Genomic DNA, 18652 nt, shown 5'->3' with positions numbered 1-18652 from the left:
CTTTTATATTATTTTCTATACTTGTACTGATGTCTATATAAAGAGACACATACACTGTAAAGATAGTGATAGTGAATATGCAGAGCATTTAAGCAAATATTGTGTCTTCCTTTTTCTTTATTTTGTTATTGTATTAGAGCTGCTGACTACCAGTCTCTTAATCCTCATTATCACCATGGTAGTCAAAGCAGCCAACCTCAACTCACCATCTCCCTCTTGTTCTTCTTCTCATATAGTCACCATCAAACTCAACTCAGATAATTACCTATAGAGACTTCAAATTTTTGCATATTTGAGAGGCCAAGACCTTTTTTTCATATATTGATGGTAATCAACCTATTCTGTCTCCTACTCTCTTGAATACACAAACTGCTTCTTCTCCTTCTACTTCCAATCTAAACACTCAACCCAACCCCTTTTACCTTTCTTGGAGACGGACAGATCAACTGATTTTCAGCATTCTTTTGTCTTCCCTTACTGAATCGGTCATAGGTCATGCTGCCTCTACAACTACATCCCTAGAGCTTTGGCGTGCTCTTGAATCCACATTTAACTCTCAACCACAAGCAAAAGAATTCCAAATTCGGCTCCAACTCATCAACTTGGCTTGTGGTGAACGAACCATCTTGGACTATTTCAGAAAGGTGCGTATGTTGGTTGATGCTCTCTCATCCACTGGAAATCCCCTCCCTGATAAATATTTTGTGACTTACCTCTTGATTGATCTTGGCCCCTCCTACGAATCTTTTATAACTACTCGAGTTGAGCAAATTTCCTTTCATGAATTATATTTTCTGCTAGTGATTCACGAAAGTAAAATGTCACACTTCTCTAGCAGCAATAGCACTTCTCATATGTTTGAGCTCTCTACAAACTTGACTACTGGACACTCTCGTGACCAACGAGGAAGACCACCTTACCGTGGTGGTCGTTTTAATAGAGGAAGAAGCAAGTTTTCCAATAACAGAGGCCGTAACTCACCCTCTTACCATCCTCTCTCTAATCTACAATCTTATCATTAACAAAGACCCACAATCTTACTTGGCCATGTTCCCCTATAATGTCACTATTGATTTGACAATGCCTATCAGTTTTCACCTCTCAACTCTTTCTCTGCCAACTACACCTCTCCCTTAGCCATACTTGACCCAACCTAGTATCCTGACTCTGCTATAACCTACCCTTTACCCATGATCTCTCCTAACTTAACCTATCATTTGAGCCTTACAGTGAGACTGACTAGATTCGTGTGGGCAACGACAACGGACTACCAATCAGTAACATCAGTGACTTTTCTCTTCATACTTCTTCTTCTTCATTTTGTCTTTTTAATCTCCTTCATGCTCCTTCAATTAACAAGAACCTTGTCTCAGTTTCTAAATTTTGTATTGACAATGCATGTTTCTTTGAATTCCTTTCAAATTATTTTTTGGTCAAGGACAAGTCGAAGGGGATGCTCCTCATCTGCAAACCTTTTCGTGATGGCCTCTATCAATTTCCTTCACCATGACTTTCAACCACTTCTTCTGCTACAGTTGGTGAACGTGTTCCTCTCCATCAATGGCACAAAGCGTTTGGGTAACCCCTCTCTTGACTTGGTCTCTTGCATAGTGCACAAGAGTTGTTGCCCTTTGTTCCCACTAGTTTCTTGTTTACATGTCCCAATCGCCCATCAGCTAAATCTCATCAATTTCCTTTTTCAAAAGGCTCCACTAGGTCTATAAAGCCTTCATAAAAACTTTGGGCCGATGTATAGGGATTAGGGCCTGACCCCTTTTATTTCAAGAAATAGATTTTGTTATTACTTTTCCGTTTATTAAATATAAATATGATGTATTAAACGTCTTTACTTCCTTCATTACCTTTGCTAAAAGATTTTTCAACACCAAAGTTCTTTCCTTACAAACATATGTTGTTGGTGAATTTTGGCCCTTAACTAATCTTTGTAAACAATTATGCATCTCTCATTGTTGAAGTATATGGCTCATACAGTGAAAGTAGGCAAATGTCGGGGCAAGTGGAGCGGAGTGACATGGCATCTGTCTTTGGGACGTTGATTAGGTTGGGGGTATTTTTGTAATTTTTTCTAAATAGGTACGTATGTCTAGGGTTAGTATAAATACACATTATGTAACCCAAATTGACAATAGTGAATTTCGCGCGCTCGTTCCCTATGAATGTAGGCACATCACTAAACCACGTTAAATCTCTGTGTCGATTTCTACTATTTTTCTCTTTTAATTATTCCATACAATTTATTAGCAATTGCCGTATGTTTTACAACAATTGGTATCAAGAGCTCAGGTCACGATGTCTGAGATCTCTTCTGCGAAGCTCGACATGGTCAAGTTCAACGGATCTGGAAATTTTGGATTATGTCAAAGGAGGGTGAGGATCTGTTAGTGCAGCAGGGCATGGTGAATGTGTTATACGGAAAGCAACCAGACATGAACGACATGGATTGGAAGGAATTGGAAATGAAGGTTGTGGCGACTATCACGTTTTGTTTGGCTGATGACGTGATGTATCATGTCATAGATGATGAATCATCGATGGAAGTTTGGTTGAAACTGAAAAGTTGGTATATGTCCAAGTCATTGACGAAGAAGCTAAGCAGAAATTGTATGGTCTTAAAATGTCAGAGGGCTCGGATTTGAGCCAGCATATCAACGTCTTTAACCAGATCATCAGTGATTTGAGGTGGGGTGATGTGAAGTTTGAAGATGAAGACAAGGCATTGATGTTACTGAATTCCGTACCAAATTCTCCTACGTACGAAAATTTGGTTACGACTCTGATGTGAGGAAAAGAAACTCTCAAATTGGAGGAGACCACAAGTGCTCTATTAGGTTTTTATAAGAGGAAGAAAGCCAGTGACGAGAATTCACAAGGTGAAGGGTAACCAGGAACGTGAGAGAAACAAGTCCTGGAGCAGACCGAGTAAAAATAAAGCTCGGTTTAAATCCAAGAAGATGAATGACATAATGTTTTTTAAGTGCGGTACAAAGGGGCACATAAAACGGGACTATCCAAAGAAAAATAATAGGAATACAGAGAATAAAGAGGGTCCATCAAAATCTACGAATGTAGTAGAAGAAGAAGACTCAGAGAGCGGTGGCGGGGATATGCTTTCTATTTCATCCAGTTAGATCATCTTATAGATTCTTGGATTCTGGATTTAGTATGTTCTTATCACATGACAACCAATAAAGATTAGTTTGACACCTACATGATGGTAAATTCTAAAATTCTAGTTCTGTTTGGATGGGTAACGATGCTTCATGCAAAGTTGTTGGAATAGAGAATATCAAAATCAAAATATTTGATGGTGGTTTTAGAACGTTGTGTGATGTTAGACACATACCAGATCTAAGGAAGAATCTGATTTCATTAGGCATTTTAGATTGTAATGGTTATATTTACAAATTTGCAAGTGGAGTAATGAAGGTGAGTAAATGTGTCTTAATAATGATGAAGGGGCAGAAACTATCTAAAAATATTTATACACTGCAAGGTATGACGGTTGTAGGTGGAGGTGAAACTGCAGAGTCTAAGTCAGATTGTACAATCTTGTGGCATATGCAGTTAGGCCATATGGGTGAGCCTGGGATGAAGGAGCTTCATAAGAGAAATATATTAAAGGGTGTCAAAACATGCAAAAATATGCAAGCTTGATTTCTACAAGTACTGTGTTCTTGGGAAACATAATAGAGTGTAATTCAAAACAGGCACATAAAAGACAAAGGGGATTCTTGACTATATTCATACAGATGTTTGGGAGCCAGTACGGGTAGCATCACGGGGAGCACATATGTATTTTGTGAGTTTTATTAATGACTACCCATGAAAATTTTGTGTGTACTTTATGCAATACAAGTTAGAAACATTTGCCAAGTTCAAGTTGTGGAAAGCTGAAGTAGAAAACCAAATAGGGAGGAAGATCAAATGTCTTAGGTCCGACAATGGTACTGAGTACACATATTCAAAGTTCATAGAGTTGTGTGAGCAGCATGGGATTAAGAGACACTTTATAGTAGGCAAGACACCATAACAGAATGTTGTGGTAGAAAGGATGAACATAATAATAACTGAGAGAGCTCGGTGTCTCAGGTTAAATGCATGGCTTGCAAAGAACTTCTGGGTAAAAGCAGTGAATATGACATGTTTCTTGATTAAGAGATCACCTAGGGCAACACTAGATGAGAAAGTAGCAGAGGAGGTGTGGACAAGCAGTGTGGTAGACTACTTTGGTTTGAGAGTGTTTGGATGTCCAGCCTACATGCATGTTTCTAGTGAGGAGAGATCAAAGCTTGGTGTGAAGTCTAGACAGTGTATCTTTCTAGGGTATCAGAAAGGGGTGAAAGACTTCAAGCTCTGGGATCCTAAGGCAAACAAGGTGGTGATTAGTAGGAATGTGGTTTTTGATGAAAAAACCATGTTATAGTATACTCAAGAAGAAGAGAAACAGGTGCTGAAAAATTGTAGCACCAATGAACATATGGTGCAGGTGGAGCTAGAAACCCATGGCAGAGAAGACAATGTTTAGAATGCAGAGAGTTCTAGCTTAGAAAATTAGCAACATCATAGCATAGCAACAGACAGGCCCATATGCACTATTACGCCACCTTCCAGGTATGGTTTTGAGGATTCAGTTTCTTATACACTCATTACTAGCAGCGGGGATCCTACGACCTTTCAGGAGGTAGTACACAGCCAAGAGAAAAGTAGATGGATGGGTGCTATGTTGGAGGAGATGGTGTCTCTACATAAGAATTAGACATAGGAGTTGGTGGAGCTTCCAGAGGGGAAGAGAGCGATAGGGTGCAAATGGGTGTGTAAGAAGAAAGAAGCAGTATCAGAAAAAGAGGGGGAAAAGTTCAAGGCTCGTCCAGTAGCAAAGGATTAATCACACAGGAAAGGGATTGACTATGATGAGATCTTATTTCCTGTGGTCAGACACATTTTCATCATAGCAATGTTGGGTTTGGTAGCACATTTTGATATGTAATTGGAGCAGATGGATGTACAGACAACTTTTCTTCATGGTGATTTAGAGGAGCAGATTTACATGGTACAGCCAGAAGGGTTGAGTTAGCCTGGACAGGAACACTTTATCGGTAAATTGAGGAAATCACTTTATGGGTTGAAACAGTCTCTGAGGCAGTGGTACAAGCGGTTTGACTCTTACATGATTCGAATTGGCTACATGCTATGTAAGTATGATTGTTGTGCTTATGTGAAGAGCCTTGATGATGATTTATCTATTTTTCTGTTACTTTATGTGGATGATTTGTTGATTTCTATGAAGAGTATGAGTAAGGCCAACAAGTTGAAGACTTTGTTGAGCAATGAATTTGACATGAAGGATTTGGGTGTGGCCAAATTGATTCTTGGGATGGAGATTCGTAGAGACATAGCTTCCAGGAGATTATGGCTATCTCAACATAGCTATTTTGAGAATGTGTTGGATAGGTTCAGCAAGGGTAATGCAAAACCAATAAGTACACATTTGGCGAATCAATTCAGATTGTTTACTGCTCAGTGCTCGAAAACAAATGATGAAGTTCAAGACATGTCAAGTGTTTCATATGCCAGTACAGTGGGGTACTTGATGTATGCTATGGTTTGTACAAGATTAGATTTGGCACAAGTTGTCAGTGTGGCGAGCAAGTTTCTATCAAATCCAAGACGACAACATTGAGATGTAGTCAAGTAGATTTTCAGATACTTAAGGGGTACGACAGAATATGCTATCATGTTTGGCAGACAACGTGGTGATCCTTTAGTTGTGGGATATGTAGATATAGACTATTCAGAGGACTTGGATAATAGGAGATCTACCACAGGTTATGTATTCACTTTTGTGGGTGTGCCTATTTGTTGGAGGTCCATGATTCAGTCTCTAGTTGCACTATCTACTAGTGAATCAGAGTATATGGCAGTGGCTGAGGCTAGCAAGGAAGTTTTGTGGCTTACAATGTTGGTCAAGGAGCTAGGTATTAAGCAAGGTAGAGTTTAGTTGCATTGTGATAGTCAGAGTGCCATTTACTTGGAAAAGAACCAAGTGTATTATGCAAGGACCAAGCACATAGATGTGAGATTTCACAAAATCAGGGAATTGGTTTCTTCTGGTGAACTTTTGCTTGAGAAAGTTTACACTTTTGAAAATGCAGCAAACATGTTGGGAGACGTCCGAACCTATTGTCCTAGGTGGAGTCCCAAGTTATGCTTTCTTTTCTCCTAAGGGGTGGATATTCGCCAAGATGGAGATTGTTGAATTATATGGTTCATACAATGAAAGTAGTCAGATGCCAGAGCGAGCAGAGCGGAGTGAAAGTATGGTTCGTGGGGTATTTTTGTAATTTTTTCTAAATATGTGCATACGTTTAGGGTTAGTATAAATATACATATATAACCCTAATTGACATATAGTGAATTTCGTGCCACTTGCTCCTTGTGGATTTAGGCACATCGCCGACTAGGTAGTCTGTTTTTTCCCTTAATGCATATTCAGATGCTGACTGGATAGGTTGTCCAGATGATTGGCGTTCTACTAGTGGGTACTGCATATTCGTGGGTAGACATCTTATTTCATGGAGTTCACATAAATAACATATTGTTGCTAGATCAAGTGCTGAGGCTGAATACAAAGCCTTAGCCAATGCCACTGCTAAATTAATATGGCTCCAAACACTTGTCAAAGAACTCAACTAAATTGTTTTGTGATGTGATAATTAAGGAGCCGCTTACCTAACAAACAATCATGTGTATCATTCTTGTACAAAACATATGGAGATAGATTTTCACTTTATCTGGGATCAGGTAGCTGCAAAGACACTTCAAGTATCCTTTTGCAGCAGTAAAGATCAATTGGTTGATGTCTGCATCAAGCCTTTAGTCGCTGACAGATTCATCTCTTTTAGATCGAATATCATTGTGTTAGATACCCCACTGGACTTGAAGGGGTGTATCAACCTAAGCAATGCAGGTGCACAGCCAAAACAAAAGCACTCGACCGGCCACATCCACCTCAACTTTAGAAGATTTAGGAAATATTCCTTGAGTTGCAGTTTGTTACTAGTGGAGCACTGATGTAACTAATTAATATTCCTTCTCTTTTTTCTTATATTAGTTTTTATACTTGTATTGATGTCTTTATAAAGAGACACATACACTGTCAAGATAGTGATAGTGAATATGCAGAACATTTCAGCAAGTATCCTATCTTTCTTTTTCTTTATTATGTTAGTGAATAATATTGAAATAATTTGAGAATATCTTAAAATAATTATGTTTCCTAACAAGCACCGAGCATGTAACATGAAGCGAGTAATTAAGGGAGAAGATTTATATATAATGGAGAGAGCTAGCTAGGGAGTGTTCTTAAAAACGAAACCTAGCAGCTTACAGAATACATGATCAATGCTTTCTTTTTCTTTCTTCTTCTTTTTTAATGAAAATGTTTGGAGTTTGGTTAATTGGCTAGTTAATTGGGGCTCCTTTTGTTAATTAGCTCTAAAGTCCTCCGCAATCAAAGCTTAATTTGTTCTTTCAAACCATAAAAACACCTGATCTTACCAAGAATATATAATGAGGAGGAGGTCTCATTCACCTTAATTTGTCCCTTGTACGTTCTTCTCCTCCAAATTGATACTTATAGGTTTACAAGAAACAATAAAATGAGGAAATCATGATTACACTCGTTACAAGATATATAAAGTCTGGAAAATTATATTTATTTACCAAATAAAATAAAATACTCTTTAACCAAATAACATATATATGCATTCCGCGTTGATCTATTATATGGTCTTAGCCAATATATTATATCCAAGCTCCACCCATTGCTTTCACTCTCTTTAGATCTAGCACTGAGACTAGCTTGACAGATCCTTCGTCTAATATTCCACATTTAATGGCCTTCTCATCTACGTACCATACCACAAACTAGCTAGCAAGTAGATGACTTTCTCGGAAAGAATTCAAATTAATAGATGACCTGTGCAGACCAAACATTAAACTAGCTAGTTGTATCTATGACTAGGTACTACCCTAACTTGAGAATTCTAACCGTTCTTCATGCGCCGTAGTCCCGAGTTATTAATTGAATTAGGGTTTTGAGGAGAGTAGAAGAGGAGAGGAGAAGGCAAGCCTTACGATCCACATTAATTAATGAGAAAGAGGCTAGAGTAGTTCGATGTCCGAGGTTTGAAATTAACTTTGAATCATAATGTAGTTTTGTGGGCCATGGGGAGGTGTGTCTTCTTCAACCATGAGTGATCTTGAGGGGTCAAAATGGGTGATCAAGAAGGCCCCACTTGGGATTAATGGAATGAAATCTTGACATCTGTTACTCCACTTGACTTCTTTGTAACATGATCAACTTCTTTGTTCAACATGATATGATGGGATTCGCAAACTTTTCATCTTGGTGACCCAAGAACGTCTAATCACAACTTTCTAAGATCGTAAAGCTATCATATCCACGTAACACGTGTTGATCTCTCGTACACCCTTTGAGCGCCTTTTTAATGCTAATAAATCTTTACGTGTCGAGTTCTGATTGTTGTTCTTCATAATATATATATATATATATATTGAAACTACGGTTTATCAGTTTTTTTTTTGAACAAACTACGGTTTATCAGTTGATCCCAAAAGAAGAAAATGGAAAGACATATAATTAAGAGGTTAAGCACATTATGGCTTTCTTTTCTTTCAAAATGCTGAGCATAAAAGACAAAACATACCTAATTATATATCTTGTATGATTTGATGTTGTTTTTTTTTTTTTTTTTTAAAATGTTTTAGACTTTTACTTTTTTTTAAAGCATACGATGATCATATTGATTAATTATTTTAAATACTATATATTTGCATCTTCTTTTAAAAAAAAAATTACCAGGAAGCATTATTTATAACATATGTACAGTACTCACTTGCAATATGAACTTTACCTCTTCAATAGTTTTATGGAATATTTTACAGGAATTTGTTTGAAACTTAGATTTAGTTCAATCTAATTTTAAATTAAGTTTAATATCTAAATATTTAATTATTAAATTATTAAATTTATATCAATTCAAATTATTTTTATACGTAAGATTCATAATTAAGTTTTTTTTTCAACTCAGCACCTCTTTACAAGGAACTCACAATTATTTTTAATTTTTTATAAGTATATCTAAATTTATCTTAACATCTAAACACATCTAAACTCATCTTAAGTAGAGTTTATAAAATTCAAACTCACTCTACTATCTTAACTCACTAATATTCATAAAGAATATAACTTATCTCAATTTAACTCAATATCCAAACGGAATCTTAGAATTTTACTACATATAAATTGGTCATGTGTTAACACATAACTTATAATAGGACCATTATAACTTTATAATAACTTAAAAAAATATAAACATCAATAATATTTTTAGTATATATAATTGATGAGAAAAGCTTTTACGTCAGTAGTGTGTTAGGTTTCATGTTAAAAGTAAGATTTATAAATAAATTTTCTCATTAAAGTTATACGTAATTAATATACGTTAACATCCTTCACTTAAAACAAAAAGAGGCTCAATGCATATTCAAGATATAGACTTTTATCTGCATCGAAAATGATCGATACAGTACCCCTATTTCCTCTAAACAAACAAAGAAGACAAAACAAAAACCATGAAAAGTAGTAGTACTGTTAATTAACCATGGAGGAGTTGAGGTTTGAGAATATGCCGAAGATGCATGCATTGTAACTAATAATCCTGTAGGGTCTTCCTGATAATAATGAAGATGTTCATATCATAAAGTGAATGGGTAGTGCTGTCGTGTCACTCCAGTGTCATTTGCGCCTTGACTGTAAACCAATCTCCTAAATCTTCATTCATTTTGCATCATTTTGTGTTTTTTCTTTCCTGAGCAATTTTGCGTCATTCTTGATATATATTAAAGTAGAACAGTTTGCGCATTTTTGTTTGCATGGGCATATATCATGTATTAGTTTTCTTCCGTATATACACTCTAATTTCTCAGAAACTACCCATTGTTTAGGTCGATCATTTATTAGATTATTATCATATATAGTGTATCATAAGGTTTTGCATGCTATATTTTGTAACGGCTGATCAATAAATGGGGAGAGGAAAAGTCGAGCTGAAGAGAATAGAGAACCCAACAAGCAGGCAGGTGACCTTCTCAAAGAGGAGAAATGGGCTTTTGAAGAAGTCTCTTGAGTTGTCCATCTTATGCGATGCTGAAGTTGCAATCCTAATCTTCTCTCCCTCTGGAAAGGCTTACCAGTTTGCTAGTCATGAGTTAGTATCAATCATTATATCTCTTGATCTGCGTGCCTAGCTAGAGCTTGAACCCCCTTCTTTCTGTCAGTTTTTAGTATCCTGATGATCATTTTCTTTTTCTTTTGGGGTGAAATGCCCCTTTTATTAGATGTGTAATTATTAATATGCAATGATCTGAATGTAAAACAAATGTTAATACAATATTATTTCTGTGTTCATGTTATCGGATGCAGCATGAACAGGACCATTGCGAGGTATCGCAGAGAAGTTGGATTTCCTCTATCAAGTGACCAACGCTCTGTATCAATGGAGGTATTATCGCTATTGCATGTTAAACTAGTACTAGCTAGCTAGTACTTGAGCCTTTTTGCGTTAGTCTTGTGTTTGTGGTTGAAAGATAGTCATTCAAGACGCCGTAAGAAAATTATCTGAGCCTAAGGCGACTAAACAAATTAAGGGTTGATCAGCTGCTAGACTGTCACATGCATTTAATCTTGAAGTTAAATACAGTGACTGAGACTACGTACGTACCATGCTATACTTCCTATTCTTTTTTCCCTATGAAAGGCCAAAGAAATACAAGGACTCTCATTTTGGACAACTAGAAGAAAAATGGTAAGAGAATATATATATATATATAGATATATAAATAAATTAACTATATATTTCCACTTATATATACAAAGCCAGTACTGCTGATAGACCGATGATAGAGATTTTTCTGTTTTCTATTCTCTGTAAAACCATTTATTTTAAGTACCTCACTATGATCTCCTGTTGTTTAAATCACGAAAATGAACCAGACTTTGATTGTATCTGTACCCTATAACAGAGATGGGGCTCCTTAATTGATTGATTTTGTGCACTGGGGGTACTCTTCAATGTCTTCATCTTCTCCCGTGATTTTTGGGGAAGCTAGCTCTTGTTGCAATGGTCATGGATTCTTGAGGTTGTAGAGGTGCTTTATCACTAAGCACCAGATAACTAGTCGCCAAGGTCTGGAAAATATTTTTCAGATGATTCGAGTATCAAAATTTTGTTGGAAAAATTATGGTTTCAGATCGAAGGCAAAAGGCTCATGATCTTCACAACTTGGATTTCTAGTGGGGTTACTGATCTCCTTTATCGTTAACTGGCCGTGCCTATGGTTAAGAATTAAGAAGTAAAGCCTAGAACGGAGGATAAAATGGAGGGGAAAGAGTCTGATTTTTAAAAATAAAGATCTGGCTGGTAATTGAGCTCTTCTATATATAATATTTCCAAGGTAAAAACAACTAAGAGGACGGATATCCTTAGACTCCAACAACTCGATATTAATTCCCAGTACTTTTGTAAGGAACCAAAGTTCCAAGTATTAACATCGTGTAGTACAATTAATGGCAGAAAGGGTCAAAATGATTGTGAAAAGCAGCTGTGAATTAGAGTTAAAATAATTAAATGTGTGTACAGATATTTGGTGGAGTTAAATTATTGAGTAGTGGTTTTAGCTAAAGTCCTCGATCGAATTTCCTATCGATAACAGTTTTGGAAAACGGAAATTGAAGAGCTAAAGAGATCAGCAAACCTATTGGAGACAAGACTCAAGTATGTTCCATATACTACCCCCTTCCTTCTGTCAGCTTTATGATTGTCACAGCTGCCAACCATAAATTAATTAACTTAGGTATATGATATTGTACGTGTAGGCACTTAGCTGGAGAAGATCTATCAATGTTGGGCATGAAGGAGTTAAAACAGATAGAGCGACAGATAAAGACGGGGGTTGAACGTATCCGTTCTAGAAAGGTAAATCATTAATTCAGAGCTATAAATTCACATAATTTGTTTTTTTTTTTTTTAAGCATAACTACTAATTATAAGTGAACATCTCGAGATTAAAGGATTGTTTTTGGGGGGAACTAATGTTCAATTCTTACTAATTAACAGAGGCGCATCATGTCAGAGAACATCAAGTTGCTGAAAATGAAGGTGAGATACAAACCTTATAATTTGGAACCTGTCTGCTATTCTAGGATTGAAACTTCCTTGGACTCAAATGCCAAACCCAAGAAAAACAAAATTGAGGACTGACTTCATGATGATTTCCTGGCCGTAACTTGATCTTAGGCGATTATAACCTTTTATTAAGGTTCACAAACGTTTGTGAACCTTGACAAGCTGGGCCTGACCTGAAGTTGGATGGCCTTAGTTGTATGAGCAAACCATCACATTTTCCAGGCCATTTTTTTTTTTTTTCACTTTTTGTACAAGGATCATAAACGGAAGGCCGACGTTGGCAGTACAGGAATGAGACCCAACATCACCTGTGAGGTTTGTGGTAATTTAAGCTAGTCTCACTTTCGAGTATTTTTGGGAAAACATTCGATCTCCAAACTTTAACTCACAAACCTTTCCTTAATTACATCTTCAGACACCACACTTCATTCTGTCAAAATGAAACTATTTATATATGTCTAATATTACTTGGAAGAAGAATCAATTTTATTCGTGTTTAAACGCAGCAAAAAGCCCTGCAAGAAGAAAACTCTCGTCTGCAGAAAAGGGTAAGATCTCAAAGATTATATATGTGTTTGTGTCATCTTATATGCATGCAAATTTCTTCATTTTATTTCACTCATATATATCTAAGTTTGACACGTAATTTCACGTTTTCTTTGAGGTTAAGTTGCATGAGCTGCATGATGATAACGTAAGCTCAAGAGCTTCGGGAAAGAATGTGTATAATGCATACCATGCAAGGTACGTACGTACGATAATTACTGGGGTTTTTTTTTGGTGATGTTTAAATTGATAAAAGAAAAATGCCTCCATGTACACTTGAATGGTTTTGCCGATGGTTTTCCATGCAACCGATGACAATATAACCGTACGTATATAACAAGGGAAGTATACATGAATCCTAAAATTAAGTTAGCATGCGGTACTACTGCACGGCTAGCTAGGTTTCTAACGTCTGTAGGTACGTACGTAGTAAACAATTACTCTCTTGTTCCGTTTACAACACCATGACCAGTTTTTTTTTAGAAGAGAATGATACTCCAATTTATTGATTATCTTCATTCAGTTATGGCGGATGAATATCTTATGTAAATAATAAAACTTGGGGGTTACAAAGATAAAAAGTAAAAGCCCCAAACCAAGTTCTTAAAAAAATTAAAGACCTTATTATAAAAGCAACTTAATTACAAGAAGACTAAGAAATAACCTAGAAAACTATGCTTGATATAAGCAGGAAGACTAGTATGATCCAAAGAGAATAGAGCAATTCTTATGCTTTAGGAGTTGATGAAAGAGAGATGAAAAACTTATTTTGTTTCATAGCATCATAATCTGCTAGACTGTCTGCTAGCTCATTACCTTCTTTATAAACAAGATTAATATTGAAAGGAAAATAATTCTTGAAATGTAGAGTATCATCCCAAATGTCTGAGTAAATGCCATTATGACGTCAGGTTAGAATAAGGATTATTCTAACAACTAGCTAAACAATGGAAGTTAGTGATTGAAATTGAGAAAAACAGAAACAGAGAAAAATCTCTTAGATAAACTCTGATCGAGATTAGGAATCTTTACAAAAATCGAATAATCTTACAAAGCCTACAAGCTGGGCTTAAATAGCTAAGGAAAATAAAGCAAAATTATAATTTTGACCATATAATAAAATATGGAATAAAATAAATATCGCGCTAAAATCTAGACCATAAAATGGGAATAAAATCGCTCCTAAAAATAAGCAAACGAAAAAAAAAGAAAAAAAAAACTTAAAATGACGACTTGGAAGCAAAAAGGGCTGATTTTGGACCCAAAAGAACCAGCAGGCATAGCATAGTGACCACGATGTGCATGCTGAAGATAGCTTTCTAAATTGAGGTCATATATGTGATTCTGATACCTGTAGCCAAAATTATGACTGAAATACTTGCATGTGCATAATACCACTCTCCTTTTCTCGTCAATCGAGGAATGCAGTTTCTTGCCCAACTGAGGAATATTCACCTTTTCTCACCAGTTTTACGCTGATCTGCCTTCTCAAGGTAGTACAGTGCTATTAACATAAAATTCATTAGACTCGAACTCAGATTCCCTTACATCACTTTATTAAGCCAATTAACAATAATAAGGGAGCCAGCCTCAACAATTAGATCAATGATGCTTAGTTCATAGCACAAAGTGAAACAAAATCTTAAGGCAAAATAATTCTGTAAAAGTGTTAGTACTTACACCCAAAAATAAAGAAAAACCAACAATGATAAAGCAAGTATTGGAACATAATACACCACCACAACCAGCATGCCCAAGGTTACCTTTAGAAGTACAATCAATATTCAACTTGAGAATGCCTAAGGGAAGCGGAATCCATTTGACTAAGATGTGCATTTTTGTCCTAATAGTGATTAAAGAGATATGCAAAGAAATGAGAATATCAATGTTCATGTTCGACACAATATCCTTAGTCTTCAACAAGGGTTTTAGCTCTCAGAGTCACTTCTTAATCTTACTAATAATGTTAATGGCAGTTGTATTAGAACCCTTAAATCTTGATCTATTATGTGCTAGCCATAATTCCCAAAATAGAATAGATGGTAGAAAAGGAGCAAGTAAATTAGATTGATCATAACCCTTGAAAAAAGATCACCAATGAATAACAATACTTTTCCAACAGCTAGAGTCCAAAGAAAATGATCAAAAAAACAAACTAGAAATAATGTCAAATTCTCTTCACAAGATAACAATCCAAAAAAATATGGTTAGCATATTTGATAGAGCTCTCAGAAGAATAAGAGCATTTAGAAGCCATGTGAATCCCACATTGTTGAACTTTATCATCAAGGGAGATTCCATTATGCCACAGTTTCCAAACAAAGATTGAAATCTTGGTAGGGAGGACTTGGTTCCAAATAAAACTCAAGGCAATGACGGGAGATAAGTGGTCCTGAAAAAGGTTCGAAGCAGACTTGGAAGATAATTTCCCATCATGGAATATTTCCAAATTTTGATATTATGATGGCCAGGTTTAAGAATGATGGGGTAGTGGTTAACTTCATGAAGCAGGGAGGTGTCACCCAAATTATAAAGGATTGGCGTGTTCCATCCAATAGATGAACAAGCATCTTTCAATTGAAGATGAGAGTTGTTGATATGGAATCTTTTCTAAGCTAAGAAATCATTCCCAGTCTAGTTCTCATACCAGAAACTTAAAGCATTGACTTTCTTGGTGAATGATAGGGATGTAGCACCATATAATTTTCCAAAAGTTGGAATGATAAGTCTTAGCCTCTATAATGTTAAGTGAGAGAGCGTTTCTGATACATATATATATATATATATATATATATATGGTGAAGAAAAGTAGTCCAAGGATAAGAAGAAGTGAGAAAACACCATGCAAGCTTACAATAAAGGGCTTGGAGAACATCATGTAAGTTTCTAATACCCATGTCTCCTTCAAGAATAGGATGGGTAATATGATGCCAAGAGATTCTTTTTTTATTTTTTTGTATGACCCTTAGACTCCTCCCAGAAAAAGTGGCAAAAGCTTTATGAATGGAATCGATGACTTTTTTGAGTGGATTGGGAACAGAGAAAATATGGATAGGAATGGTGGTAAGGACAAATTTGATCAAAGTATATATACACGACCTCCTGTGGATAATAAATAACATTTCCACCCTGCCATTTCCTTTATGATTTTATTCAAAATAGAGTAAAAAAAGGTAAATGAAGAGCTTATTATAGGAGAGGGGGGTACCAAGATAAACAATGGGAAATTTACCCTTGTTGAAACTCTGGCAATTCTTTTTATTATTATTATTAGAAACTCTGGTAATTCTAATAATATTCTTCTTAGCACTAGGCATTTTTTTTTTTTTTTTGCAGTAGGAACACACTTAATTTTAGAGTGATTGATCTTTTACCCTGAGATATTGTAAATGTCTCTTATTGAGAAAAAGGTCAAAAGAGCTTGAAGACTTTTCTTGGAGATATTTGTAAAAACTAAAAGAGCATTAGCCAAAAGGATGTGAGTGATAGATTGGCATCCACGAGGAATAACACAAGGAGTGGTATGACCATCAATATTCAGCTAATGGAGAACTCTACCTAATGACTTTTCATTAAGAATAAAAAGAAAAGAGGATAAATGGCCCCATTGTCTAAGATCTCTAGTAGCTGTGAAATAGCATGCTTGAGTACCATTGAGGCATATAAACAAAGTAGACTTAGAACCAAAAGTGGATAGAACATGGGAAAGATAAACCCAATTGACTCTATCAAAAGATTTGGCCACGTACGTCAACTTCAAGCATGAGATTATTACCACGAATATTTTTAGCCAAGCTATGAGTTAATTTATAAGCTAAACCAATACTATCAAAGATGATCATCCCTTCAACAAAATTACTTAGATGTCTGGAGGTAACCATAGGTGTAATAGTAGTGAGAGGAGAAGCTAGAATTTTGGAGATCATTTTTTAAGATACTTGACAAAAACTAATGGGCCTAAATTAAGAGAGAGTAGTAGACTTATCAGTTTTAGGAATTACAAACGTGATGAAAGTGCGCGTGTTACATGGAGGAAAAGACCACGTTGGAAAAAACAACTACGACCTCAAGAAGATCATTGAAGATAATGAACCAACATGCAATGTAGAAAGAAGAGGAGAAACTATCGAGACCAGAATCAGAGTCCATAGGGATGCTCCAAACTACATGTTTAACTTCTTCATGTCAAGAGTGGGAGTTTTAAGCAATAAATCATTGTTGTCATCATTAACAAGATTGGGAATATGATTAAGTAAATAGGTGGCCTCCTGAATAGGTTCAACAGTTAATTAAGTATGAAAAAAGTCAATGGCCGTAGCATGAATGATATTATGATTAGAAGTAGCTGTTCCACCAGGGAGAGTGAGCTTTGCTTCTCTTGCAAGCAGCCATCTGATAAAAGAATTTAGTGTTTTTGTCACTCTTTAACAATCAGTGTATTCTAGACTTCTATTTAAGAAAAATCTCTTCTTGAATGAGCTTGTCATGATCATATTCTTTTTCTAATTCTTGGAAAGCGGTATGATCAGAATCAAGATTGGATTGTTACAAAGTAATTTCAACAATTTTTATATTGTTCCTTAGCAAAGTAAGGGTTTGAAGGTCCTTTATTTTGTTAGCCATTTCCAAGTTTAGGTTGCTTAAGATGATATAACTTGTTGGGATACAACTCTTGCGAGCTTAAGCCTAAGGGTTGTTATCTACTTAACTATGCTACATTACTTTGGTTTTCTTTTTCTGTTCTTTTCTTTTCTTTTCTTTTCTTTTTTTTGTTTTTTTTTTGTTTTTTCGAGTGTGAATGCCATACAACATGGGACATGACCACTTTTCCCTACACACAATACTCCAAAATGTCGCCGTTTGCAACTTTAAAGTCCTACACTTGCAAGTTCCCAACATTTTCCCAACATCAATATTGACTAGCTTGTAATATTGGCTGTACTTGGGAATATTGCCATATGCTCTGATTCCATTCGATAAAATTATTTGACCGGCCCGTTGATCGATCGCAGTACTATACATGAGATTCTGAAATTAATGCATGCAGGGTTCTTCAGAAGTGAGTTGGCCATTAAAGTACTGGCTAGACCTCCGGCCCACCGGTTACGTGCAATATCAAAGGATCTTCAATTAATATTACACCTTTAGCTCCATAATTTGGTGTTGACGTGTGTGTACTATATATGTTTTTTTTCCCCCCATAAAACTAGCCAGCCGAGGTCTGAAAGAATTCAGCAGTGCATGTGTACTATATATGTAAACTTAGTTTCTTGTTGTGGAGTGTTACATGAATTTCTGTACGATCGACAAGCAATTGAAAATTGAATTGAACCAGATTGCTTGATTTCTCCAAGAAATATTCCATCTTAAAGTAGAAACGTCGTCCTTACGATCGATCGCGAGTAGTAAATACCGGCCTTTGAAAATGGATATATAATCAGATCGAACAGCTGGCTCATGAAACATGCATGCTTTTCAGGAATTGTTCAAAACGCGATGATCTATCGACCTTAACCTCAAATGCATGCATGCATGCTAATTCCTGGTCGGGATGATCATCAGGACATCATATTTTAGGATGTTTCTCGATCGGTCGCTATAGTTATGAATTTATTATATATATAAATTAGGGGTTTCTGACATCAATTCTGACTCCACTTTGTCTCATATTTTTAGATCTTTATAACTCATGCTATATATATATATATATATATATGTATATATATGTATGTATTACGATGTCATCAATATATAAAATGGCAGATTTAACCAAGAAAGTAATTATATATTTAATCAGCTTTAACCGCTCTTTTTAT

General features: G+C 35.9%; 1 protein-coding gene across 2 annotated transcripts; it reads left to right on the top strand.

Moving 5' to 3' along the window:
- Positions 1–9701: 9701 nt before the first annotated feature.
- LOC122282039 (MADS-box transcription factor 23-like) lies at positions 9702–18251 on the top strand. Of its 2 annotated transcripts, none has more exons than XM_043093950.1 (8): positions 9702–10313; positions 10529–10607; positions 11818–11879; positions 11981–12080; positions 12222–12263; positions 12797–12838; positions 12955–13034; positions 17884–18251. In XM_043093950.1, the coding sequence occupies exons 1-8, from the start codon at positions 10132–10134 to the stop codon at positions 17897–17899; spliced, it is 603 nt and encodes a 200-aa protein (XP_042949884.1). In that variant the 5' UTR covers positions 9702–10131; the 3' UTR covers positions 17900–18251. The 2 variants fall into 2 exon arrangements, with proteins under 2 accessions (XP_042949884.1, XP_042949885.1); XM_043093951.1 differs by having other exon boundaries at positions 9703–10313; positions 12961–13034; positions 17884–18245.
- The last annotated feature ends 401 nt before the right edge of the window (positions 18252–18652 follow it).

The sequence above is a fragment of the Carya illinoinensis genome, chromosome 11 (genome assembly GCF_018687715.1).
Source record: "Carya illinoinensis cultivar Pawnee chromosome 11, C.illinoinensisPawnee_v1, whole genome shotgun sequence".
In the NCBI taxonomy this organism is placed as follows: Eukaryota; Viridiplantae; Streptophyta; class Magnoliopsida; order Fagales; family Juglandaceae; genus Carya; species Carya illinoinensis.
This window is presented reverse-complemented; position numbering and strand designations above follow the sequence as displayed.